Here is a 25,761-nt window from a genome sequence, read left to right on the forward strand (position 1 = left end):
GAGGCTGCTCGCCTTCCCCTTATCAAAGTTTTGTAAACAATGCTTTTCATTCATCCAAACGATTTAGTTGGATGGAAAATATCGATACATAAATAAAAAACAACGGAAGTTGCGGAAAGATTATATAAATGATGTATATTGATACAATATTCATATCTTATATGTTTATATATAATATATAGATGTATAATTTGTCCGGTATAAATGTGTACATTACGTATTTCAGATCGTACTTAGCTACGCGATCTCGGCAACATTATCGTTACAAGATTAATCGATTGATTCTCATCTTATACCATAAATCCAAACACAGGTGTGTGTTACGTACACATATATATGTATATGTATGTAGGTATATATTACAAAATGACGGCCACGCCAATTGCTTATCTAGTTGCGATCATATAGTATAAAATTAAAAAATATGTAATATATTATACGGTATTATAATACACGGTGTATGCGCATTAAAAATTAGAATGAATTGTCTTTACAGATCTTTCTCTATCCGATTGTTTCCGTTTTTCTGAGTGTCTTCCTTCGATTTTATTAATAAACTTTTCTTCTTCTCACTAGCTGCGCGTAAACGCAAGACACCCAAAACTTTTGACGCAAAAAGAAAAGAACGGAATCATCCAAATTACACCCGGTACTCATAACTACACTACAAAACATTGTACACAACTGGTAGAAGACGCATGAACACTGGTTTTCTCTCGTTATTAATTAAATATGTACGTGAGAACTTTCACTATGACAAATACCTTTCTCGTACCTGGTAGTTTGTGAATAAAGTTTCGCGTATGGAATAATCAAATGGAGAGATGATGAAAATGATAATAGCAATAAAAATCAAAAGGAAGAAAACCACGACAAAGCATAAAATAGAAAGATTCTCACAAGCACACTTTGGCAGTATTGGCCGCAGAAAAGTCCATAGTAAAAAATATAATGTAGTATCTAATCATTTCAGATCGTCGTCGTGAAAAGACCTCACGACGCGTTTCATCATCAAAGTACCTTCAATTTACCTTGTAGAAGCAGCCAAACTCGTTGCTGTTCGACTGCCAGTGGTTAAATATTCAATCCTGATATCACTAATTCGAATTATTTTATAATATTTATATAATATATTAGGATATAGAATTATGCGGCGTATCCGTATAACTAATCAAATGCTACATCATTTCCGTCCGTAATATAGATCGTATAAAAAAAATCTGTATAAAAAAACGTATAACGAAACCCAAAAATACTGAATTCCTGTCATCTATCGTAAAGCGTCGATAGCGTACACGTCAATTGTACGTCGCCAATCTTGGACTAGAGTGATTGATTTTGTTACAGGTGCGTTTGTAGGAAGCAATATAAGATCCCGGCCTGAGCCATAACGTCAACGGTTCCAGCGGCAAGAGGGTCTCGACTCTTTGGATCCGCGCGGGAATGAGTACCGGGTCGCAAGAGTGTAGGTCCGAACACGGTAGCTAAATTGTGCAGGGACATTTTGTTCTGTGCCTCGTGTTTGTTGACACGAATCAAATGAGACAGGAGAAAGTCAATGACGGCTCTGTTGACAGGCGGCAGGTTTTCGTGGACTCTTTTTAAAGCAGCTACCCTAGTCATCTCTCCGGTCTGGAAGGCCTCAAGAAAGGCAGGATAAAGTGCGTCGGTGAATAAGGCTTCTGGCATTTCACGGAGGTAAAGTTTCAAAACGCCGGTTACTGAATGAACGTCCACCTGAAATTATGAATCGGATCAGCTGACTGTCCAACTGTAGATGCGAGTTCATACTGTCACCAATTTACCTCTTTGAGAAGTTGCTCAGCTTCGTAAGCGTTGCTTTCGAATGATTTTCGAAGTTTGATTAAATCAGAAGCTGAACCGGACACTCTGTACAATCCGACTTCGCCAACTCCCCGTCTTTCAACTTCACGAACACAGGCAGTCACTATGAAAGGAACGTCGCGTTTTTCTCGCCTGAAATAAATTGATGATGACGTAAATTGATAAAAACCCTAGTCTAAACGTGTCTGTTTTATGTATTACTGACTTGCAAACTTGTTGAATCTTTGCACCAAACAGCCCTTGGGGTTTAGCGGAAGGTACTCTTCGTAGCGTTACTTCGCTTGGAACAAATTTTAGTACTACATCAAGCGTCGCAGGGCCTAGACTCAAGGCTCTCTCAACTTGTTCGGACTGAAGCCATGATCTACTCAGTCGCTGTGTACATTTACCTCTTAGTACAGCTCTCGAACCAAATTCTTCATACAATAGAATCCTTACGTTTTGACTTCCTTCTAATTCAACAACGAAAGTCTCACCTAAATGGGAATCAACCAAATATTATGCCGTACCAATCAAAGTATCCTTTAATAGATAGTGCTTTAAAAATGTCATCTAGCATAGTACTATTGCAGTATGTACTAATGCCTGCCCTAATGGAACTACACGCACCCCAAGTTGGTGCTTGACCTCTGGCAATCCGACTTTTGGCCCGCTTGAAATAGTGGCCATAGCTGTCGACTTCCACCGTTACATAGAGATCCCCAGGCCTGTCCAATCCAGGAGGTGTGAGTCCGAGTAGGGTGATATGCAAATCACCCAATAAGAGACTTTCGTCTCGTCCCGAGCGTAGAAGGTAACTGCCCATATCAGTTTGCAGGTAAGTCCGGCAGGCAGTAACCCACGCCTGGAGCTCATACATGGATAACGGCAATGGCCCTGGAGGTTGGCCACCCTAACAATTGATTTGCCAGTATGGTCAGTGAAATTTAATTAATTCAATTATTTTGATTCAGAAGTATTTTGCTGTTTCAAAGTACCTGTTGTAACGCTTCAACAGCCTCGACCCACTGCGCACGTTCAAATTCGCTGGAGAGAAAGAAAGTGTACGAATTGTGGGCACGATGTTGCCCTTTATGCGCAACCCGTAGAACAAGATTTGGGGAAGCCAGTACCAGCTGAGCCTCAAGTTCAGCCAATTTTTTCCGATGTTTTTCCGACCCTCTTCCACCGATCCTAATTCTCTTCTCATCGTTCTTTTCTTCCCATAAAATTTGGTCCCTTACCGTGCATGCCTGAGATCTATCTCGAAGAGAAATATATTATAGTTTGTGCATACTGTATAGTGCCGTAATAAACAAAAATAGGCATAAAACCATCTAATGATTAGGAAAAATAAAACTTGTGTTATTATGTGTTACAAGATATGTATACCTGAGAGCAACAACGTTTGCTGGACTTGTCTCTCGCGGTTCACCACTATCTTCCGAGACGAGGGCCTCACCTAGAGGAACGTACCACTTCAGTTCAAAAGTGAACTTGTCTCTTCCAGAAGCCTTGTATTTTGCACAGGCAATAACGTCATTGAACAAAAATAAATGTCGCAATTTACGGTGCCCATCTGCAAGTTCGACGACAAACGAATTCTTAACCAGTCTTCTCTGGGCTCGGTCATGGCTCTGTAATAGTTAGGATCACATTAGGCTTATCACGTATTTTGAATTAAATGTGATACGCAAAGGAAATTGGGTCAAAATACTTACAGGAAACATAGATTTTGTCTGAATAATATTAAATTCATCAAGAAAGTGTCTAGTCATTGCCAAGGCCTCGGACAATGGCGTGTGATCTGCGTGATTTGACGGCGTGTGCTTAAGGAGATCCTGAAATCGACATTTCCATAATGAATTCGTTTGATTTTACCGGAAATTGAATGAAAGACGACTACTCACGTGCAGTACTAAGGCATTCTTCTGAACACGGGCAACGGGCTTGTGAAGGAGATCTTCCAGGGAGAGTCCCTGTCCCTTAGGTAGGCCTTTCAGTCTAATATCTTTTGTGATCTGTCCAAATTGAGCGGAATTGGCACTGCATCGGCGCACAGTATCCGTGGCACGGGCATAATTGTGTAAGAAAGCTCCGTAAAGGCCAATGTTGCTTGCCATCACCTGATAGGAATACATTAAAATAATTGTCAAAATATTCATCTACCTCAATAAGGTATATCAAGTATGAAATAAAAAGTAGGCACCTTGAAATGCTCTCCAATCGTAGTTCGGGAATCCCACTTCTCCGACTTTTTTCGCAAACCTTCCAAAAAGTCTCTATGCAGCGCATGCAGCTCTGGAATTTTATAAAACATTGTGCCAAACTCCTCCTCCGAAATCACAGGCTGCGATGTTGTCAATGTAGCTCTGATAGCCTTCATATACTACAAAAGAAGACAAAAACGCACATTTTATTTTAAACCTGTCACTTTGACTTGTGAAAGAATGGATTCCCGTAAGGGCCTTTTCCAGCCTCAAAAATGGTTGAATAACAAAATGGTTCATATAAATACATTGAATAGATACATGCACGCTCTGAAAGATTAGTTCTGTACAGTTGTAACAATAATTTGGATGTTTAATAAACATGTATGCATGTGTTATACAGAGTGAGTTGCTCGATATATATCGAGAATGGGAGAAGCATAGTTAATGCAAAGTTCGCCCTTCCAGCCAATCAGAGAAGCTATGAGATCTCTCCAAATTAATATCACTCTAACATGATTACCTTTACCGTTGATACATACACAGAAACTCTGTAATTACTCTGTAATCAACCATCTGTTAGCATCATATAATGAGAATGTAAATCGGTTTGATCCATACATCACTAGTTTTCATATTATAAGTAACTTCTCTAGAGCTTTAGTGAAGTATGAATCGTCATTTCTTTGTAAATTACACTACACTACCATGCCACCTAATGCTTATATATCGTATTACATCTTATTTTATGTACAAGGATATATCCCGTTAATCTTTAAATAAATAAATAAATAAATATACAGTGCTATGAATTGTGTGCGTGACTTCGCGTCAACTAAGCCCTTTCCATTCTCGACACATTGAATGACTCATCCTATATGATCAAAGTTGATCTTTGATGGGATTTTGGCTGAGAACTCATTATTTTTTGCAGTTCTCTCATTAATTTGTGAATCAGTGCACTGGAGCAGCACGTTCTTTTACAAATATGTGATGTAGTATGACGTTAAACTTTGTGTATATATAAATCAAAGTATTGATCCATTGCGCTAATAGAAAAATCACTCAAAGAAGTGCAAAAAAATGTGTTTTCAACCAAAAACCTTGAAAAAGGTCAACTGCGGATATGTAGCACACACATACATTTTCATTAAACATCAACATTTTTCCTAGAACATCGTAAAATTGATTTTTTAGAACGCTTTTCTGCTAGAAAGCTATATATAATCTTTATTTGCACCATATTGTTTTTCGAACATTTCCGAAGCTGGATAAGGGTCTTTTAGATACCTATCTTTTTGATGATTTCTCAAAATATCTCAAATATGATTCAAATTTTACTGTATCATAAAATATCACCTGCAGCATGACGGAAAGACATTCTACATAAACAGCTTCACTGTCAACGACGGAATTTATGATGCACTTGACCATTGACGTTCGATCGTCATCTCGCTCCCCACCCTTGTCATGTCTTCGTGGTGTCGTAGGTGTGGGGGATTCTAAGCTTCCTTCACTCAAACTGAGCGGCTCTGCATCACTACTTCCTGTTTCATTGTCAGTGCTCAGTGCACGGAGTAGGATTGGGGGAGCCGGACTCGCACCCTCCTCGTCCTCGCTGTCCATAGCTGCCCTGTGCCTGGAAGAGATAAAGTTGTTTGAATAATGCAATATTTGCTTGTCAATATATGTGACTACAAAACTCCATACTGTATAAAATAGTCAATGTTGACATAATTGCTCTGGTTCCCAGGTGAGTCAGGGAGCGACGGCGGCCTTCGAAGAGGTACTCGATTACTATTAGTAAGTGGGGCAACACGTGCATCAATGTAAACATATTCTCCCGTCGGATCCAAAGCAACTGAATCATAGAGTGGCTCATCATCTGATGCCTCAGAATCTCCATCTTCGGCCTCTTCATTTATTGTATTCTCAGATTCTAGATAAACAACATGAAAAGTTTATAACACCTTTAAATTAAATTCAGCCTTAAATGTAGCCAAGCAATTTTCGAAGATACTCCACTAAATGAAAAAATAGAACAAAGAAAAATGATAAAAAATGTACCGAAGAACCCTACAATTATTATCGTATAATTTGTTATGCGTGCTATTTTAAAACCATACTTCAAGAATAAATATGTCTAGAACAAATGCAGTATTGACATTACTGAATGAAGAAATTGGTTGCATTACCTTTATCGTCGCCATCTTTGGTTACTTCTTCACTTTTGTCTTTTTTCGTACTACCAGTTACTTCGATAACGGTAACATAATTACTAGGAACATCTGGATTACTGTTTCTCCTAAGTTCAAGCACCTTTTCAGGACTTCTTGGAATCTCGCTCCTGGGCCGTTTGCAAGAACTCAACGTTGAGCTTAATTCAGACACGCATTTATCTTGGAGCTTGCTTATATCCTCTCTTAGTGGAAGAGACGGAGCAGAGGATTCAAGGGCTGAGCGTAACCCGGTTAGTTTATCGGAATTTTGTAAATTGTTTTCAAGATTTTCGTAACTATTTTTAATCTGGGCTTCAACTGCTGTTGTTTTTTCTTCCACAGCTGCAAAGCTTGGACAATTGGATAATTGTTTGTGACGCTCTACATCAGCTAACAGTCTTTCTAGATATTCTACATAAAATTCTTCCTTCTCAAGCTCCTCCCGTAGCGCAGTAACCTGTCAAGTACAGAGCATGACAAATTTAATACTGATTGTGCATGCGACCAATAGCCAAAGCGATGACACTTGTCAAATGACAGAAAATCATTGTCTAAATGTGCACTGAGTCAAATAAGCCACGACGTTACTCACCTTTTGCTTGTGTTTCACCAGGTTGGCACGGACGTCCTCCTCCCAAGCGGCAGGCAGGGTGCTGTCCGGGAATCTCTGCACCCATACCCGTTGAAAGTCACCAAATACGCTCATCACTTATAGATGAACTATCTCAAATCACTCGGCCTGCGTACATCGCGCGTACGTCTGTATATACAAGACCCCCGCGATATGTTGCCACTTGGTGGGCGCTTTTCCGTGGAACTCACGATTTCCTCAAGGCAGACTGGGAATCTTATCGGATTCGGAGAAAATTGCCGTCATGAACGTGACGTGGGAACTTTGTAGCCCGCGAAATCCTGCTATTACTCAATTTGTGTACAGCGAACTGAATCCCAGAGAGCTGACCGCAAACGAGCAATCGGTCAACGATGATCCATCAGAAAAATCTTCACGACCTGCCCGACTAGTCGGCTGTCATCTTACAACACCTACGGACGTCTTTGGTGAAACCCCCACTACGCAATAACGAAATCCGTGCCGGGAAAGCCACAACAAATTTGTCTGGGGAACTTTTCTTACGTTAGCCCACGGCACTCATTGAATTAATTTTTGATCAGATTTTGATTTTCTTGGGTACAATCGTAAATATTTCCTCTTACTAACGGTTATTTAGACACATTCCTCACTTTAAATACATCATAATCAACCGCTAGACAGACCCATGTGGCTGCAAATCATCCCTGGAGGATTCTCCGACTGAATGAACTCCCCAAATATAGAAGATTTTGTCCTTTTGCCTACAAAACTTACGAGTTACATGGGCCCGGGGCCAGGTTCGGATTTTGTTTTCTCCGATGAAAAGAACATTTTCCGATTGAAGCTGTCACCACTGGTCTAGACAGTATTTATCACTGCTCTCGCTAGTAAAAAGAAAATCAGAATCAAGACTCACGAGCTTTGAGGGGGTCTCCTCGCCGTTTATGCACACTGTACGAAGGGTGCGTTCCGATAATAGGTATCAGAACTATCAATAATCTTTCATCTCTTTTGCGATGGCCAGTTCGTAAGTAGCTCTGCCTCTGTCCTAGGGAGTTTTCAGCCCTGCTAGCTGCCAGCTAATTACGGAACGCACCCAAAGAAGTAAATCATTCATTGTTCAAACTGTAATGCCTCCGCGCTTTCGGCACAATTTCCTTTGTTTTGAAAAAATAAACACGATTCACCGTCCTTAGCATTTTTTAGTCGATGTCATAATTTATTCACGGTTCGAGTGCGTTCCGAAATTAACTCCCGCGATCTTGTATACATCTAATGCTAAACAGTATCTTGTATCTCCTTTGCAATGTCGAGTTGACGTTAAAGTTCGGCGTCTGTCATAGGATGAAGAAATAAACTTCAAATGTTTTTCACCTGAGCAGCGCTCAAAAAAATTCTGGAAAATAAGCAAACTGTATTACGAGAATCCCATAAAAAATATTTAAGAACACTTCCCGAGGCTTGCCTGACGTTGTCCAAAAAAAAAAAAATTGTTTAAGGTTAGGAATGTCAACTAGCAGTGAGAAAAATGACAGGCAATTAAGCCTCAACCTGATCAAGGATTTGAAGTCAGATTCAAAGACCGAGATTTGTTCGTCATTGACACTTTTGAAGAGAGACTCAAAATGTCAAAAACAGTTTGTCTTGGACGGAGGTCTTCTTTTATTAGTTCAACTTTTTCACTCCGATAGTCTCAAGATTTTGGATCTATTGTTGAGCGTCCTGGCTAACATGTGCCTCCACACATACGTCAGGATCGAGGTGAATCTCTTCTTAGTTGTCAAATTTTTCACGGAAAAGTTCGTTATTGACCGAATATTTTATATAATCTCAAAAAATTTGATCTCAGTTTCGCAGCAGAAACCCTGCCTCCGAGGTGACGAATCTTTTGAAAAATAATAAGTCACAGAGCATTCAATGTCGTGCTTGCAGATTGATTGGAAATCTGGCCGAATGTTCGTGGCATGCTAGAGCTTTGTGCCAAGCAGGTGTTGTTAGAATTATTACCAACGTGTTGAAATCCTCAAAGACAATTCGACGTGTTCAAATTACAGCTGTTAGAGCTATCAGGTAAAGAAACTCTTGGGCTTTACAAAAAATCTTCATGTCGGTAATAAAGTATATCATATTACTTTAGTAACTTCAACTGTACTCTGCCAAAAACATTACTGTACACATATATTTAACATAGGTTCGTTTCTACCATTGTACTCATAGTTCAACATTACTGCTTTCCAGGAATATTTGGTCCTCAACAAAAAGCAGTCGTGAAGAAATTCTAGAGGTGGGAACGTTTCGTGAGATAACAACTATATTTGTACTCACCAATGAAAAAAAAGAAGAAAAGAGTAACCAAGAGTTAATCCATGTCTGTCTGAAAGCTATGCTTGCCTTTGTTCAATCATCGGACCCACGATGTGGCTCTCAATTACAGGAAGGGTTTAAATGTATAGTTGATCACAGCCAAAAAAAGAATGAAATGGCTATCAAATGCTTGTATGTTCTCTCTCAAATTGCGGAGTATCGACCATCACTGGGAACATTGGGTGCTGTTGAATGTATTGTATCGTCAATAACTGAAGATAGCAAATTTTTGTGGGAATTGTTGGGAAGTCTGTGTCTATTTTGTCGAGAGGCTATTAATCGCGCTCGAGTACGATCAAGTACTGGTGAGTTCAAATTCAGAGGTCCAAAACTCAAGAATTATGACTTCGACTGGCTGCCAATGGGGTTGTAACAATCAGCAGTCATACTTGAGAAGGTGTTTTGGAACCAAATTCTTAATTTACAAATATATTGCGATTGCCGTCAATGATAATAATGCAATTTGTTGCCATTGCACTGAAATCACATTTGTTAGAAAGTAAAAAGTCGTGATGAAATTATAAATTTTTCGTTTCTGCTCTGTAGGTTTAGAAGTCATGTTGGGAATTTTGAAAAGACCAGAACACGACCGATATCATCCTATGTTGTTACATGCTCTAGCACAGTTCATATATGATGATCCAAGCATTTTGAAAATGATAAAAAATGGTTTGTTGGATGTACTGATTATGAAACTGCAAGAAATGACAGCAGAAAGTACGGGTGATGATGCAGAACGATATGTAACAAAAAAACGAAGTGCTACTAGTCCTTTGAGCCATAGAACAGAGACCAAATTTAACAGGAGCGAATTTGGACGGTGAGTTGTGCCAAAACATACCCAGTAGGGCTAAACAATGATACATCTGAGAAAATCATCGCATTGAATTCAATGTAAATTGCGTAATAGTTGATCCCGCAAATGTGAAACAGTAGTCTTCATTTTATTCAAATACCCGCATCATTTATTACGTGTTCAATGCAAAATAATGATTAAACTCAAAACACATTACCGGCTACGATAGTTATTTAAATACCAGGTACAGCTTGGACTACAAACAAGGTGACTGGAGTCCAGGAAGTGCTAGAAGTATGTGTTCATCACCACCGAGCACACCACCCCTCCAATCCTTCTTTGAGGATGATACAAACAAAACAGATAGCAGCGCTGAAGAAAACTACAGTCCAGTATGCAGCGATACTGAATGTGCTGAAAATGATGAAGGTGCTAAACGATTGAAACATGCATTATTCGTTCCAGAGAATATATATTGCTCATTTAACATTTTTACTGAGTTAGATGACGAGGTCGAATCTACAAAAAGCTGCTCGTCCATCATTCTGGAATCTGCAGCAGAGTCAAACGACTTTGGTGATGCTTTCAAAATGACGACGATGAGGAAACAAGCTGACATATGGACATTATCGCTGCTAAGTCGTTTGAGCCATTCAGATGAACCAGTTGACAAGCTGGCTGACCCTGCAATGATCCAGCCATTGATCGCTTATATTCGAACAACGAAGAATAGTAGAGCATCGAGAATACTAGCTAGAATTATTAGGCAAGATGATCTTTATCCATATGAGCTTTGACGAATTCCCGTAGTAACAGTGAATTTTTTCACATTTCAGAAATAGAGCCTATTTGGTCACACTGTTGAAGCAAGGATTCATCTTCGAACTGCAAACTATGCGCGGTTCAGAGCAGTACACTCGGCAGCTGTGTGCATTGGCAGAAACAGGCTGTGCCCTCGGCGAACTTGCTTCGATATTGCTCCGAGGCCAAGAAACTCACAAATTCATTATAGCTGTGTCGATTCCATATTTAATACAGTCCAAGGATTCACTTCGAATCCTGTTGAAAACGCACGATGGCTTAACTTTGGTATTTCGGGTCTTGGCTGACAAAAGGCACTGTTTGCACGTAAATGCAATCCACGCCGTTTGTCGGTTGGCGAATGCTCTAGACATCCGGCCAGACTTAGTCGATAGAAGCCAAGGGGAAGGTGTGGCTCGAATTGACTACGCTAAGAATTTAGAAAATCATTTAAAGCCTGCAATAGTGACGTTTGAGCTAGACGATGGAACTACCGTAGATGCGTATCGGTACATTCTATGTCAAAAATCTGAGGTTTTCTCCGCAATGTTAGAAGGAAATTTTTACGAGTCTGGTAAACGCAGGGTACACCTGAAGAATACGTCCAAAGAAGGTCTGGATACATTACTACTAGCAGTAAATGGTATTCCATATAATGAAAGAAATATCGAATCCCTACTAGACGCTGTACTTTTAGCTGATAAGTTTTTGATGCCAGATATTCTTGAATCGTTGATAGAACGATCCCTTTTAAATATCAATTTTCAAAATATTAGTCGAACATGGCACTGGGCACGTACCAATTCCTGCCATGAGCTTAGACTTGGTTGTATAAAAATATTTTTAACCGCGAAATCCACCAAATCTGAGAAATTGGACGCATTTGAAGATTTTTCAAAAAGTGAGCATTTTTCACTGTTCATCGATGATGTCGAACAAGTACTAAAAACTGGACTTTCTTGTCATTGAATGATTCATGGCAAAGAATAGAGAGCAATTCATTGAATGGTTTGCTCTACACAATGTCGCCCCAAATTAACGACTACTTATATTATTAAATAATAAATAGAAATATTGGGCTGTAATGCGAAATAATCGAAGTCAAAGAGATATGAAAAATTCCGAGATGTGCAGGCAATACCGGAAAGTTAAGTAGAATAGGGACAAAGCTTGTTAACAACAGTTCAAGCGAAATAGAACAGCTTACATAAATTTGACAGTAATATTAGTAAGATTTTTCATAGAGTGACCTGAATCCTAAGGTAATTGTAAATTGGTAATTGTAAGCATGTTGATGCAGGTAAATGACATCTGTGACAACAATAAATGTAATATAATAAATAGAATCCTTGTTCAGTCATCCCAGAATCGTGCATGTCAACATAAGTCGTGAAAATTATTATTTCAATTGAACGTTTCAAGTTACACGTATATGTTGAACCTATATAAATTAGTCAACTCTACTTTCAAACTTTTCAAATACATGCACAAAACAAATTAGGAAGCAATGTTTCCTAAAGATGATCATTGCAGTGAAATTGAATTCCCGTATTGTATCGTCGTATTATTGCAATTATACGCAACAGTACGAATAACCAGTAGTCATTGTCAGTGCCATTGAAACCGTGTAACAAACTTTGCGAAGCGTAGCGTGCGCCATTCTTTGCCGAGATGGGACAATAATTTGGCTACTACCGACCTTGTCTATTCCCGGACTCGAAGTGTTCAGTCTAGTTCACAATCAGTCCAGTTCGATCGGTCGTTCGCTAGCTGTGAATGCAGTAAAAGACAAAGGTCGTGGTAATTAATCCCCCCAAACTTAACGTGACCGTGGTCAGTTCGGTTCGACAAGTGGTGACAGTCAGCGGCATTGATTGGGGCTTCATCTACAAACGGCGTAGCGACAGTGCGATCAGTGCGATTATACTACCCATGTTTATCTGCCGCGTCAATCGAATACCGATAAGTCATCGTTGCTTTACGCAACAGAGCGGAGACGCGGAACCCAATAGCCGCCAAACCTCGCGTTGAGTTTCGGTTTTTCGGATCCGAACCTAAGGATTTTTGGCAAAGATGGATACCGACGTGGAAACTTGTCTCAAGGATTGGAATGAGTTAACGCAAGAGTACAAAGTCTTGGAGGTACGGAGATCTTTGAATAATTAAAGTCACAATGGTAGACTATAAATTCTTTAGGTTAAGATAAAGGGTGCACAGACTTTTGAATTTCAACTAGGTCTGCAGTTATTTCCCAAAACACCTTCGTACATATAGACTTAGTTACTTGCTTATCGCGATTTTCGTTCAAGTCGTAATTGTAACGTAATATTCATCTTATACAGATTTGTTAATTGGTCAGTTGGGATCCCACAACATTATCTCCTCTAATTCACCTCCTCATAGATAAACATATGCTTTGTATATTACAGGCGTTGAACAGAGAGTACTGTGCAAAGTTGGAAGAGGTAGGCGAGCTTCAGGCAAAATGTTTGCAGGGAATATCGCACCAGCGATATAGAATGAACGTGATAACCAAGTCTCTCAGGCAGTGAGTTGAAAGACTACATGTTAAAATCTCAGAGAAGCGAACATGTCAACAAATTTTTACTGTTGTCTATCCCTTGTCAGATTAGATGCTAGTGACGTGCGTCAATCTTTAGATAAGGACATAAACAGACGACTTGAACAGTTACACGAAATGGAACAGATATTGCCAAAACCAAACGGGACTTACTTGAAGATCATACTGGGCAATGTCAATGTTTCAATATTAAACAAAATGGACAAGTGAGTATTCACCCTCTGGTGGGATTTAAGTTTCAAAATGAAGTTAATCTTGTATCGTTCCACAGGTTTAAGTACAAAGACGAATATGAGAAATTCAAGTTAGTTCTGTCGATGATCGGCTTTGTCTTATCTGTTGTTAATCTCTTCACCAATGTGAGGTAAGATCTATTGATCAGAATGTCGTTATCATTGTACCATATAGCAGCTATCATATGCAACAAACAAGATAATTTTGGGTCTATTCACCTTTTAGGACACTGGAGCTAAGCTTCATGTTTCTCTTGGTTTGGTATTACTGCACATTGACTATACGTGAGAGTATATTGAAGGTCAATGGATCAAGAATAAAAGGTTGGTGGCGTTTTCATCATTTCTTGTCAACTGTAGTATCCGGAGTTCTATTGGTTTGGCCAAATACAGGTCCTTGGTATGCTTTTCGTGGCCAGTTTATGTGGTTCAACGTCTACATTAGTGAGTAATTACCTTGATATTTACGTTTCGATGCGTGTTCCCATTTCATTCGATATTTATTTCCAAATTACGACATTAATGGTATTTCATTAACCTGGTAACCTGAAAAATCAGGATATTAAAAAATTAACTTTTTAATCGCACTAATTAATTTTACAAATGTCATATGTTATAGGCGTGGTTCAATATCTGCAGTTCCGATATCAACACGGCGTATTATATCGTTTGAAGGCCTTGGGTGAGCGGCACAACATGGACATAACAATCGAAGGTTTTCATTCCTGGATGTGGCGCGGACTGTCATTTCTTCTTCCATTTTTATTTGTGGGCTATCTTTTTCAATTGTTCAACGCCTATACACTCTACAAGCTGATATGGCATCCTGAGGCGACTTGGCATGTTCCCGTATTGAGTTTTACATTTCTCGTGCTCTTTCTAGGAAACACGATAACTACGGTTATGGTTATACCTCAGAAATTACGCGAGCGCGTTCGAAACAGCTTGCCAGGTGTTTTCTCGTCAATAACAGAACGTAGAAAAGAGGCTACTGTGAAAAAAAACTCTGAGAATAAATCCGAATAAACTAATTGCGTTAGAATGAACTTCTGGCAATTATAAATCATGGTCCCAAACCTCGCAAATGCCCCATTGCCACTCCAACAAATTTCAGAGAAATTGCCTTACTCAGGCGGGTTATTAAGATTGCAAAAATTGCGTGTTCAATGTAATTGTCAATAGGTTTTTTTCTAGTAGCGTTATCTCGTGACTTGAACATATTATTTTGTATTTTCATAATGTAGCATTCTGAAAAATATGTCAACATCAATCAGTGAACAACATTTACTGGCATTTCTCGATTTCTTATCACTTTTCTCTTATGCTTGACATGTGAAAATGTGGTACTTCGCTGGATATTGCGAACGGAAAGCTTTATAACATTTCTAATTACGTTGTATTATTCGAATCTTGCTGTATACCGTAAATGAATACAACGCATGTGTACTGTGTATGTACGACAGGCTGTGTTATATGATAATTCTCTACATTTAATGTATTTAATGTACAATGTGTATGTGTAAATAACAGTGAATGGTATAATTTATCACATAACCGAACAATCATATCATATAAGAATTGTGCGAACTAATTTTCCATACTTTAGCGTAAAAAATATAAATTTAGTGTAGAGTATGCATGTGACAACACCATATTACATACACAGGTACAAACACGCGCGTATGTCTATACATGGGATATTTCGTTGAAAAATGAAATGTACTGTGATTTTCAACATTGTCAGTGTATCTGTCATTGATTTGGGTATGTGCAGTCCCATCTATACCGAGTCACAGTGCGGAATTTTCTCAAAAACGTGATTTATGATCGCTTACAAAGAATACAGTGATTTCTTAAAATAATATCATCTTTAATGACAATAGTACACATTGCATTATTCATGTAATAATATGTATGCATGTACATTCACTAACTTATTCGCTCAACCCCAGTAACGAAACCGAATATCTAAAATACAATAGTTTCTATAAAACTACGTTAACGACATAATGTAAACTTATTCTACCCGTCGGTAATTGTTTGAAACTCGAATTATCCGGGGAGCGCTTCAAACTTTTTGTTTTATTGTCAACCAGTATCGCCATCTCGCTAAACATCGATAAACTAGACAACGAAGAAAGGCTTTCACCGCACTTTCCATGGTTTGTAAGGCATTTCGACGATTTCAACGAACTACAGTATTACTTCGTGCATACTGCACACTACCATTGTTATTACGCACCTCAAACTTGCTTGAAACACCTTGAATTCCTAATCATAACCTTTTCGCCCGGAGATTTGATAACTGTGCAAACTAGTATTGACCTGTTTAAAGAAGTGTGCGAGCATAGAAATCATAAATTACAGTCAAAAATTGATCTACATTTATCTAATTTTCGAGTGAAATTTTTCTTATCCTATCTAGGGCGGGTCGATTCAAAGTAATAAGTGAGGTTAAGATCGAGGATGTCAGGACCTAAAGCTGATTTCGTTTATCCACTAAGGGTACAATACTGCGGAAATTGTTCACTTCCCATCGAAGTAAGCATAAGCACTACTGCTGATATTTGTCCTCCGTTTCTCCTGAAGTCTTCAAAGTGTCTACGCGTGCTACAAAGTGAACAATCACGCTACATTCCGGCCATTCTAAGCGTTGACTCAAATTGACGTTTAATTATCCCGAATTTTTCGGAAAAGAAAAAAATTGGAGTGTGAACGATTATTCGAGGCACGTTTAAGACGAGTGACAAACGTTGCATGAAGCCCGTCCTCTTTATACCTTTGCTAGACGTTTGAACTTTGGAGGGCTGGCCTGACTCCTTTAGGAGCCAGCAGGTAATTCGGAAACTCTACTGGACATGCTGACTATTTATGTCCATCAATCATACCTCTAAAAAATATCGAGTATCAAGGGAAAAATGTCAGCCCTCTAAAGGTTAATCAATGATTGTATTGTATCACTATTGAAAACTACACGCACACAAAAGGTACGAACTATGTTGCCAGTTCTCTAACTTTCAGATTGTGTTACCCAAAAATTATCTTTACATAAAAATTAGTTTACCTCGAAAACTTGTTGGGACACTCTACTCCAAAAATTTTGTAACACACTAGCATTTGGCACATTTAGAATGTCCTATATAGATTGACTCTGTAGGGCGGCGAATAGACACAATGTAAAGTCACTGCCTTGGATTCGGACCCTTTTGATTACCTATTACTTCCACTAATATTACATTAATAATCGTTTTGCAGTACTGCGAATATTATCCGGAATATGAGAAGTGCAAACACTGGCTGGAGAGAAACCTTCCTACAGAATTTGAGAAAGTTAAATTAGGTATGCGTTTTTTAGTTTTTCAATTTGAACATCATTCTGGCACGCAAGGCGATTTCATGTTGCAGAGGATGCAGCAGCTGATTCGGGAGGTGGGGAAGATGAGAAGAAGCGACAGAAACGAGGTGGTAAAGGAATGTTAAAAACAAAGAAGAAAGAAGACGTACCAAAATTGGTAACTGTTTCAAGGGCTCCAAGAGGCAAAAAGAAGTCTGTCACAGTTGTTACGGGTCTTAGTACGTTTGGTATGTACATTGAAAAACATACTATATCTTGTCCAATTTCCATATGCTGAAACTACTCAAGATCATTGTTGTTTGGCACAAGCTGCAAAATGATAATATACCATAGAGCACAACAGTCTGGTAAAGCTGTTTTCATCTTTTTTTCAGATATCGACCTTAAAGTAGCAGCTAAATTTTTTGGTAGTAAATTTGCATGTGGCTCCAGTGTAACGGGGGATGACGAAATAGTAATTCAAGGAGATGTCAAGGATGACTTGTATGACGTTATCCCTGAAAAGTGGCCACAAGTGAGTTATATTTGATATATCAAAAAAATAACGACTTGAATAAAATCCACTCAATATACACTAATGACCGTTTTTCAGATTGATGAGGATTCAATAGATGACCTTGGCGATCAGAAAAGATAGTGGTACAGCCATTTACGTATGCTAATTGATATTTTGTCATGACCTCGGATGTTTATTATAAATAAATGTACATAAAATAAGCTAAATGATAATCAGTTGCTATCCATAACACATGTCTTACTGGTCAGTATCCATTTCCATATCATTTGTCTTATCGTTACCCAGGTGTGTTGCGATCACTTGGAGCAAGGAGTTTACTTCGTCTTCTGTCAACCTCTCTTCACTATCTTCGATTACCTGCATATAATTGTGTTACATTCATGTCTGGCTTAAGTGAACATCAATATTAGCTCATTATTGTACAAATTGTTTACCAATTGAATTTCAAGCGCAGTCGTCGGACACAAATTAAGTAGGGTAAGCTTTTCACATTTGGTCAACTTAAAAGCTTGGACTGCTTTTAAAAATCCTGTAATTGATTCTGGTGTATGTTTCTTAGATGGTGTGTCCTCCAGGTATCTTATAGTTTGATAACTAATCGTAGCCAACTGATTATGGGGCTTACGATGCTGCTTGTTAGATTTAGCCCCTTGCAAGATTTCCAATACCTCGTAATTGCTCAGGTATCCGACACACGCCTTTTGCCTTAGAAATTGGAATTTCGTAATAATTAATGAAGAAATTAGGAGTAACGGGCGACCTCCGCCGTCCCTCTTAATGTACTCACAGTTCCATCCTGTTTACGCAATTCCAGTAGGTCACCAGATAGGTTAGGCTAGTTTCGGAATAAACAGTATGGACACGTACCGCGTTTATATTTGACAAAAATTGAATCTGAGGACGGTCAGCTTCATCATCCCGGACTGGTTATTTATTATATTATAATTACTTGAGCATCATCATCATCATTCAAACTTTACTTGAGTATACGTATTTCGCAGATACCGTTTACAACACGCGTGAAGTATCAACATTCGTGATCAACACTACAATGTGCGCGTTCTAAAACCCTAGTCGACTCTGGCCAACTCTACGCGTTCTACTTGCGTTCTACTTGCGACAACCCGAAAACTATAACTCAACTTAAATACACACCCAGAGTAGAGTTAATTAAGCCAGATCCCTTCAACAGCAATCGAAGTTTAATCTTTAAACTACAAAGAAAAAACTCTTTTGGAGGAAACCGGCGTTAAAAGGAGTTAGGTTTGGAGTTGTCGCGCCAAAATTCAAATTCAATGGTAGTCCAGATTCGATTGTTGTATATTGTTAGGCAACAAACTGCTTAGGAACTAATAACTGCTTTATTTGAAAAAGAGTGAACAACTCACAATCAGTCAAGCTCATAATCGCAGGTTTGCCACAGTCGTACACTGAGGGCTGCAATATCTTTTCCAACAATTACACCGATTTAAGATCAGTGCCTGGCCCACTCGAGAATCAGCTGATTGTACACAACTCCACTCAACTCAACTCAACTCAACTCAACTCAACTCAACTCTGGGCTCAGATTTTGGAATGCACGTAGTCAGTGTAACAACCCTGAAGATCGCGCCTATCGTACGCAGGACCCAATTTTATGGTATTTGAGAAAAAATTATCGTATTTTTGGATTATATTGAAATGTATCATTGATGCTGCACAGAAAATTTAAATGTTATTACCGTACCCGTATATTGCACCCAACACTCAATTCCAGTTTTATTTCATGATCGTCTCTCGTGTCGGTCACCCACACGGCGCGAAACTTGCTTGTTCAAAATTTTTGTTTAAATCAAAGTAGATCCAGTATCAATTAATCAGTTGTTTATTAAAGTATAAATGTACTCTTTGATGGGGAAAAAAAAGTCAAAAAAGTGCCGGATCGGCTTTGCTCGCTGTGCTCGCTGTAGCGATCGAGAGACACCAGCCGGAAAATTTTGTGAGCGCGCGAAATATTGTAAATTTTAACTAAATTTAATTTTATTTCATTTTCTTGTTCGATACTCCATATTATCATATATTTGCGTACGATACCGTTACATGGTCGTATATCGTATGGGGACGTGTAATTGTCCTAGTTGTGCGATACTTATTGTACAGTTGCTAACACTGATGTCGGTAAATAGTGTTTGAACTGCGTCAGGCAACCTCAAGTTGGCGGAGGGCAAAAGGCGTGCGACGGCCAACAGCTGATCGGGACTACTTCGCGTATTAATACAACCGCTCACCAGATAAGTTGCGGCTCTACGTTCAGACATTTTCTGAAGGGGGAAAATTGCGTGCTATTTTTCGGGAACGTTATTCAGTTATTGCACCATTGTCCGGGCGGTTGTTTCGATTGCGGAGTTGAAAATTGTGCGGTAAAATCGGTGTATTGTTATGACGTAGAATAGGAGTAACACATCGCTCCGCAGATGTGGAAACTTATTAAATTTTTTCCAAAAAATACAAACGCTTTGTGGTTCGTCGCGTATTGATCTCTCAGGGCGATGTGGAGTCTTGTGTTATGTTGGCACTGTACTATTTTGTTTGTAAACTAATACTCGCTACAAAGATTATTCTCAACCAAATTACGAATAACTGATTGTGAGAATGGAGATCGTCGGGGATTACGAATACAATACGAAAGACCTGATCGGCCACGGCGCTTTTGCCGTTGTATTCAAAGGCAGACATCGCAAGGTAACTGAAACGGGTTAGGCGATCGCACGTTCATTGTCGTTTTCATTGTCAACTATTATAACGTTGCCTCTTTCTTTACAGAAACTTAATTTCGTTGTCGCCATCAAGAGCATCACCAAAAAGAGTCTAGCCAAGTCGCAAAACCTCTTGGGGAAGGAGATCAAAATCCTAAAGGTCAGTGAACCATCCTCAAAAGTATATCCGTGTCTAGAGGGATATATAAGTAAACTTTGAAATAAAAAAAAGAAAAATTCTCACACATTTAAACCAGGCACGCCGCTGCCGCGACATATTTTTATCCGGATCTATTTTTGTTCTGTCTAGTGAAGTACGGTATAACCTCTACTATCCATGTCATGCCCGAATGGGTTTCCCATCTGCTTCCACCACTTTGTAATTTCTACACCAGTTTTTTACTCACAATTGTTATTTTGACTATTCATTTTTTACGTTATCCGTGTTAACTCCACCCTTGCTGGGTGAGCGTAACTGATGAGGTTTTAATGTATTCAATCCCCTCCAGCTGACCCATCTTTCGCTTCCAATGTATCTAACATAATATAATAACTACTTCATTACAGGAGTTGACTGAGCTTCATCATGACAATGTCGTTGCACTGCTGGATTGTAAAGTTCGTACCTCACATTCTCAATAATAATTCATAAATACCAAATGAATCTTTTTGAATCTTCTAAACAGTCCATTGAACTAAATTACAGGAGTCTAATCACAATGTCTTCCTGGTTATGGAATATTGTAATGGCGGTGACTTGGCAGATTACCTGAGTGGTACGTATTTGGAATATTCCAGATTGTAATTGTTATAAATGACACTCATCAAACTTGGAGCCACATTTCGTAGTATAGTGCAACCTCAGTTATACGTTTCGCACTTGTACGTATTTTTTCGTTTATACATTACATTTTCTCGGTCCTGACAATTTCTAAATATTGTCACTAGTGAAAATATTTTACTTTTCTATTTCTCGTTTCAAGGTTTGTCGCACTTATATGCTATGTATTACATCCCCTAGTGCTGTCTCGATGACCCTATCTAATCTTTTATGTGTTACCATTTCGAATGTATGGGTTTGAGCTACCTGAAAAAATTCAGGGATACGCTTTCACTATCATAAAAAGTGATAGTTTTGTTTAAAAATATAAATATAAGTCGTAATGGCAAAAAATATATATATGTATATATTATTATTATTAGGGAAGAGAATTCTTTGAAACATTACTGTTGTACAAAAAAAGGTATGAGTCAGAATAACCCGGTATATTCTCGAAGGGTTAAACTAGCGCATGCCATCTTGAAATGCTCTAATAATAATATCGTTCAATTTTGCTAGAGGTGAATTAAATGACGAGATGAGACCTATAAAACCACTGAAAATCATAAATTTTTCATTTTCCAACCATGAAGGTTTGGAATACTTAAGTATTTCACCCTAAAGTTATTTTCACTTATATATCAATATTGCCATATCCCTTTAAAAACGTATAACTGAAGTTTTACTGTAGTAGCTAATCCTGAATCTATTTTTTATTCTTTTTATAGTAAAGGGCACATTATCTGAAGACACAATTAGAGTGTTCTTGAAACAGCTTGCCGGTGCCATGAAAGCTCTACATGCTAAAGGCGTTGTTCACCGCGATCTCAAACCTCAAAATATATTGTTGAGTCATTGCTGCGGGAAGGCTTGCCCTCAGCCCCATCAGATTACTCTGAAAATTGGTAAGTTGGAAGAAAAGTCCTTAGAATACAATATCTGTGAGTGTATCTACCAACATAATGCAACTCTCTCCGTCGATTGCTGTAGTCGTTTTTTCTCCTGTGGATTTTTTCAGTATATGTTATATTGAGAATGCATTTTTTTAGCGGACTTTGGCTTTGCCAGATTTTTGCAAGATGGCGTAATGGCTGCAACGCTGTGTGGTTCACCGATGTACATGGCACCTGAAGTTATAATGTCTCTACAGTATGATGCTAAGGCCGATCTGTGGTCATTAGGAACGATTGTGTTCCAGTGTCTCACAGGCAAGGCTCCCTTCCAAGCCCACACGCCTCAGGCCCTGAAACTATTTTACGAGAAGAACGCCAACCTGGGCCCAAAGTATATTTTTCACATTTAACTGTTTAAATATTCTAATTTAATGAACGCACCAAGACTCACTATCTGGGTGAACAATATTTTAAGTAAATAGAGTTCCATAAATTTGTACAAGTTCATACAATACATCTGCTGCAGTTATTGAGTCAAGATTAATTATCCTGATGTTAACAGTAATTCCTCTTTCAGAATTCCTGTTGGTACATCACCAGAACTCTCAGACCTTTTGGTTGGCTTGTTACGACGTAATGCCAGAGATCGCATGCCATTCGACGAATTCTTCAATCACCCATTCTTGCAAGGACCCAGGGAGAGTGTCAGCCCTCTACCGGTTGAGCTTCCCGCATCTCCTGGAGGATTAGCGACAGTTGATACAGGACCTAGCAGTCCTAGATCTGGTCCAGAGGCTCACAGCCCCTGTTCTAGTCCAGATGACGATTTTGTTCTAGTACCGAGCGATCTCAGTAGCGAAACCGAAAATAACATGCCACAACCAATCAAGTAAGACTGCTGAATTTTTAACAAAATGAGATAAGTACTGCAAAATAGTAAATGGCCGGATAACTTTGGGACACAATTTTTACCAGGTATGTCAAACAGAACAGTCGCGAAGCTGTTAGTCCTCCTAGACCCAGTTTTCTTCCAATATCTGAACCAATACCAGTACCAACCCAACGTAACATAGTACAGCCGTCATCGCCATCGTCAAATAGGTCAAGAGTCGAGGGTAGCAGTGTGCCTAGGTCACAGCCCATAACAATGAGACGCAGCAGCGATACCCGCCATAGCTATGCTCCAGACATCGGCTCGCTAAGCCCACCAAGCGTTCAGTTTGTGATTGGAACTCCACCGGGTAGAAGGTAAAGTAATGCAGTTATTCTATTGATTAATAGAACTATCCACCCTACGTTGGTTAGTGAAACTACGATTGATTTCGTAAGTTAGTCAACGACTCATTGCGTTTTGTTGTTTACCTTATATTTATAGACTAAGTGAAACGCCTCCACCTCCAAGTACGTGGCAGGTCAGTCCTGTTGCGAGACATTCCTTTTCCCATACATCCAGTGGCAGCTCACCACTGCGACGTTCTTCAGGCAATAACGGTGGATCATCGCCTCTGCTCACCGGGCCTTTGGCAGTTTTAGGATCTCCAACTACCAGAGCTCTACACGACAACAACAATACTCTGAGGCATTCGCCTGTTATCCCTTTTGGTACTCGTGCTGTTACTTTGCCTGAAATATCTGGTGCGTCCCACTTTTCATTTGAACAGTTCTTCACTTCTTTGATTACCACCAGAGGGACGTCATGCAAATGATTTTATGTAATAATTTTCCGCAGAAGCTGGCAGTTTTCAAAATCTCTTCCCTGAAACTAACCAATTCACCACAGACGACCGTCCACTGACCTTCCTTGCTCCCGAACTTCCGGAAGAAACACTTTTAGAAAGAGAACACAACGAGATATTAGCCAAATTGAACTTTGTTGTCGCACTGTGCGAGTGTGTCTGTGAAGTGGCACGGAGTCGCGCAGGCCCCCTTGGAGCTCCCATAGGTTCCCTGGAGCAGGCTAGTGGTGCCGTGACTCGACGACGAGCTGAGCAGGTTGTGCTTCTCGTCAGGGCGCTTCAGCTTCTCAGCTCAGGTTTGGGATTGGCTACCCAACAGTTGAAAGCTGGCAGACTACAACCAACGGCGAGTGTAAAAGAAGGTACATAATATATTCTTTTCTGCTTTAAATCTCAAACATTTATCCTCAGAATGTGCAAAAAATTTTGTCTCTTAAAAATATTCTTTCTTTACAATTCATCAGTTGTTTTTCTTACAGCTAGATAAAAGCCATACGTGAAAACCATGTGGGATTGCTTTGACACGTATATTTGAAAGATCATTTTTAACCTCATCTCGAAATTAACTATCAACTTGCATTCGAAGCAATAGGGTATCATGTTGCTTTGCTAATTTACGATACAATTATTTCTAGTGGTCAGTGTAATGAACGATAAGTTCCGATCGTGTCTTTCTGAATGTAAACAACTCAACAGTGCTGGGCTATTGAGGCAAGCTGGTGCAACTGCAGATAAAATCCTCTACAATCATGCTATTCAAATGGTAATTTGTCAGTCCTTTTTGTGTCTTGATGTCCAAATCCATTGATCAGTGACAATCATTAAAAAAAAAAAAAAATTTCAGTGTCAATCTGCAGCGCTTGACGAGCTCTTTGGAAACCCAGCAGAATGTTTCCAGAGGTATCATACTGCTCAAATACTTCTGCATTCTTTATCACAACATGTCAGTCATAGCCAAGACAGGGCTCTTCTAACTAAATGTAAGTTTAACACTGACTGAACACGTATAAGTTTAATAAGCGTTAATCCACTATACCTGGTTTACGCGATGTAAATAGTCAAGACTAATAAGCACTTACATTTTTAGATAAGGATGCTGTTGAGAAGAGATTATATGTTCTACAACAGCAAGGTTACATCTACGCGACGGATCCAACGTAACATAAAACTATTTGGCCGCAAAAATACAAATTCCCGCCCAACTTGTATTGTATCCTGAAATGTTGATTTAAAAAAGAAAACTCATCTGAGTAACAAAGCAAGACGACCTTCGCGTTGTCGTAGTTTCATATTACTTACCATAATTTGAATTTATCTTTGACAATATATATATATACGGTTTTTTTTTTGGGTAATATTGCTTAATCATTGTTGAACATCGATTATATGATATCTACGCATACATCCGTGCAAGTACACTTTATGTGTTGGAATATCCATCGAATTCTATAATTGTTGGATAAAGTTGGCGATGTTAGATTGCGTAAATTCAAGATAATCGAAAACAATGTAAAACTGGTATAACAGACGAGTCAAAATATAATGCAAAGCATGAATGGGCGATTTGTTTTTAATTTTATATTTACAAATTGCTCGGTAAGTTTTATGATTTTCACAACTGCTTCACGTTAGACATTTTCATTTTAACAACCCTGTATGACAGTTTTCCAAATCTAAGGGTTGAAATCACACTACTGGTGGCATACATTTTGTATGTATGCACGCATTTACCTCTGAGTGGAGGTATAATAATAGTACATGCCTGTGTACGCGTGTTTAATACATGTATTGCACTTTATTCGTGGTTGCAGGAAAATATACTAACGTTTCTTTAATATCAATTAATAAACAGACGTGTACTGAACGGCCGTACGTGTCCTTGATTAAACGTAAGTTTGAAAAAGAATAGCGAGCAATGATCAGCAAATAAAGGTTTTAGAGGTCCGTCAAAAATTCATACATAGTTTATTCGCCAATAACATACCGATACCTGATACCATGTATAGAATTAGTAAAATATAATATTAATAAACTTTTCTTTATGATTTGTTTCTGCTTATCGGATTGATATTCCTATGTTCATAT

General features: G+C 38.9%; 6 protein-coding genes across 12 annotated transcripts; 4 read left to right on the plus strand and 2 right to left on the minus strand.

Annotated features, from left to right (window-relative positions):
* Positions 1-173: 173 nt before the first annotated feature.
* On the minus strand, positions 174-7,451 carry LOC124304847 (active breakpoint cluster region-related protein). Its single transcript, XM_046763550.1, has 13 exons — positions 6,846-7,451; positions 6,230-6,710; positions 5,745-5,973; positions 5,394-5,673; positions 4,034-4,213; positions 3,735-3,950; positions 3,546-3,665; positions 3,217-3,461; positions 2,823-3,084; positions 2,455-2,737; positions 2,051-2,321; positions 1,806-1,977; positions 174-1,737 (listed from the first exon to the last, which is right to left on the minus strand). The coding sequence occupies exons 1-13, from the start codon at positions 6,957-6,959 to the stop codon at positions 1,342-1,344; spliced, it is 3,249 nt and encodes a 1,082-aa protein (XP_046619506.1). The 5' UTR covers positions 6,960-7,451; the 3' UTR covers positions 174-1,341.
* Positions 7,452-8,130: 679 nt separating this feature from the next.
* LOC124304848 (armadillo repeat-containing protein 5) lies at positions 8,131-12,152 on the plus strand. 3 transcript variants are annotated; one of them, XM_046763554.1, is made up of 7 exons: positions 8,131-8,606; positions 8,695-8,915; positions 9,084-9,292; positions 9,756-10,029; positions 10,235-10,434; positions 10,510-10,771; positions 10,842-12,152. In XM_046763554.1, exons 1-7 carry the CDS (start codon positions 8,352-8,354, stop codon positions 11,773-11,775), a joined length of 2,355 nt encoding a protein of 784 aa, XP_046619510.1. In that variant the 5' UTR covers positions 8,131-8,351; the 3' UTR covers positions 11,776-12,152. The 3 variants fall into 3 exon arrangements, with proteins under 3 accessions (XP_046619510.1, XP_046619507.1, XP_046619508.1); XM_046763551.1 differs by having other exon boundaries at positions 8,132-8,606; positions 9,084-9,514; XM_046763552.1 differs by having other exon boundaries at positions 8,137-8,606; positions 9,084-9,514; positions 10,250-10,434.
* Positions 12,153-12,564: 412 nt separating this feature from the next.
* On the plus strand, positions 12,565-14,666 carry LOC124304853 (transmembrane protein 120 homolog). Its single transcript, XM_046763569.1, has 6 exons — positions 12,565-12,948; positions 13,236-13,354; positions 13,435-13,593; positions 13,659-13,751; positions 13,847-14,064; positions 14,240-14,666. Exons 1-6 carry the CDS (start codon positions 12,880-12,882, stop codon positions 14,644-14,646), a joined length of 1,065 nt encoding a protein of 354 aa, XP_046619525.1. The 5' UTR covers positions 12,565-12,879; the 3' UTR covers positions 14,647-14,666.
* A 988-nt stretch (positions 14,667-15,654) lies between these two features.
* Positions 15,655-17,692, plus strand: LOC124304856 (density-regulated protein homolog). 4 transcript variants are annotated; one of them, XM_046763572.1, is made up of 6 exons: positions 15,655-15,782; positions 16,046-16,161; positions 16,876-16,960; positions 17,026-17,202; positions 17,350-17,489; positions 17,568-17,692. In XM_046763572.1, the coding sequence occupies exons 2-6, from the start codon at positions 16,087-16,089 to the stop codon at positions 17,610-17,612; spliced, it is 522 nt and encodes a 173-aa protein (XP_046619528.1). In that variant the 5' UTR covers positions 15,655-15,782; positions 16,046-16,086; the 3' UTR covers positions 17,613-17,692. The 4 variants fall into 4 exon arrangements, with proteins under 4 accessions (XP_046619528.1, XP_046619531.1, XP_046619530.1 ...); XM_046763574.1 differs by having other exon boundaries at positions 15,768-15,786; XM_046763573.1 differs by lacking the exon at positions 15,655-15,782 and adding an exon at positions 15,793-15,959.
* LOC124304859 (DNA-directed RNA polymerase III subunit RPC9) lies at positions 17,624-18,620 on the minus strand. The gene is made up of 3 exons (XM_046763578.1): positions 18,280-18,620; positions 17,927-18,197; positions 17,624-17,849 (listed from the first exon to the last, which is right to left on the minus strand). Exons 1-3 carry the CDS (start codon positions 18,285-18,287, stop codon positions 17,730-17,732), a joined length of 399 nt encoding a protein of 132 aa, XP_046619534.1. The 5' UTR covers positions 18,288-18,620; the 3' UTR covers positions 17,624-17,729.
* A 1,114-nt stretch (positions 18,621-19,734) lies between these two features.
* On the plus strand, positions 19,735-25,755 carry LOC124304849 (serine/threonine-protein kinase unc-51). 2 transcript variants are annotated; one of them, XM_046763555.1, is made up of 13 exons: positions 19,741-20,213; positions 20,295-20,387; positions 20,795-20,845; positions 20,934-21,003; positions 21,776-21,952; positions 22,097-22,331; positions 22,518-22,829; positions 22,916-23,188; positions 23,316-23,575; positions 23,670-24,038; positions 24,312-24,439; positions 24,521-24,656; positions 24,764-25,755. In XM_046763555.1, the coding sequence occupies exons 1-13, from the start codon at positions 20,124-20,126 to the stop codon at positions 24,835-24,837; spliced, it is 2,268 nt and encodes a 755-aa protein (XP_046619511.1). In that variant the 5' UTR covers positions 19,741-20,123; the 3' UTR covers positions 24,838-25,755. The 2 variants fall into 2 exon arrangements, with proteins under 2 accessions (XP_046619512.1, XP_046619511.1); XM_046763556.1 differs by lacking the exon at positions 24,521-24,656 and having other exon boundaries at positions 19,735-20,213.
* Positions 25,756-25,761: the final 6 nt, after the last annotated feature.

Source organism: Neodiprion virginianus, chromosome 5 (genome assembly GCF_021901495.1).
Source record: "Neodiprion virginianus isolate iyNeoVirg1 chromosome 5, iyNeoVirg1.1, whole genome shotgun sequence".
NCBI classification, from domain to species: Eukaryota; Metazoa; Arthropoda; class Insecta; order Hymenoptera; family Diprionidae; genus Neodiprion; species Neodiprion virginianus.

What these genes read in the sequence shown, in the direction of transcription:
- LOC124304847 (XM_046763550.1), bottom strand. Translation starts at nt 6,959, where the DNA reads ATGAGCGTATTTGGTGACTTTCAACGGGTATGGGTGCAGAGATTCCCG. An exon ending in TGGTGAAACACAAGCAAAAG is followed by an intron (nt 6,711 to 6,845) that starts GTGAGTAACGTC and finishes TGTACTTGACAG; the next exon opens with GTTACTGCGCTACGGGAGGA. An exon ending in CAAAGATGGCGACGATAAAG is followed by an intron (nt 5,974 to 6,229) that starts GTAATGCAACCA and finishes TTGTTTATCTAG; the next exon opens with AATCTGAGAATACAATAAAT.
- LOC124304848 (XM_046763551.1), top strand. Translation starts at nt 8,352, where the DNA reads ATGTCAACTAGCAGTGAGAAAAATGACAGGCAATTAAGCCTCAACCTG. An exon ending in TCGAGTACGATCAAGTACTG is followed by an intron (nt 9,515 to 9,755) that starts GTGAGTTCAAAT and finishes TCTGCTCTGTAG; the next exon opens with GTTTAGAAGTCATGTTGGGA. An exon ending in ATGTGCTGAAAATGATGAAG is followed by an intron (nt 10,435 to 10,509) that starts GTGCTAAACGAT and finishes TTACTGAGTTAG; the next exon opens with ATGACGAGGTCGAATCTACA.
- LOC124304853 (XM_046763569.1), top strand. Translation starts at nt 12,880, where the DNA reads ATGGATACCGACGTGGAAACTTGTCTCAAGGATTGGAATGAGTTAACG. An exon ending in ATAACCAAGTCTCTCAGGCA is followed by an intron (nt 13,355 to 13,434) that starts GTGAGTTGAAAG and finishes ATCCCTTGTCAG; the next exon opens with ATTAGATGCTAGTGACGTGC. An exon ending in GTGGTTCAACGTCTACATTA is followed by an intron (nt 14,065 to 14,239) that starts GTGAGTAATTAC and finishes CATATGTTATAG; the next exon opens with GCGTGGTTCAATATCTGCAG.
- LOC124304856 (XM_046763572.1), top strand. Translation starts at nt 16,087, where the DNA reads ATGTCAGGACCTAAAGCTGATTTCGTTTATCCACTAAGGGTACAATAC. An exon ending in ATTGTTCACTTCCCATCGAA is followed by an intron (nt 16,162 to 16,875) that starts GTAAGCATAAGC and finishes ATCGTTTTGCAG; the next exon opens with TACTGCGAATATTATCCGGA. An exon ending in TACGGGTCTTAGTACGTTTG is followed by an intron (nt 17,203 to 17,349) that starts GTATGTACATTG and finishes TCTTTTTTTCAG; the next exon opens with ATATCGACCTTAAAGTAGCA.
- LOC124304859 (XM_046763578.1), bottom strand. An exon ending in CTGCGCTTGAAATTCAATTG is followed by an intron (nt 17,850 to 17,926) that starts GTAAACAATTTG and finishes AATTATATGCAG; the next exon opens with GTAATCGAAGATAGTGAAGA.
- LOC124304849 (XM_046763555.1), top strand. Translation starts at nt 20,124, where the DNA reads ATGGAGATCGTCGGGGATTACGAATACAATACGAAAGACCTGATCGGC. An exon ending in TTGCACTGCTGGATTGTAAA is followed by an intron (nt 20,846 to 20,933) that starts GTTCGTACCTCA and finishes ACTAAATTACAG; the next exon opens with GAGTCTAATCACAATGTCTT. An exon ending in AACATGCCACAACCAATCAA is followed by an intron (nt 22,830 to 22,915) that starts GTAAGACTGCTG and finishes AATTTTTACCAG; the next exon opens with GTATGTCAAACAGAACAGTC.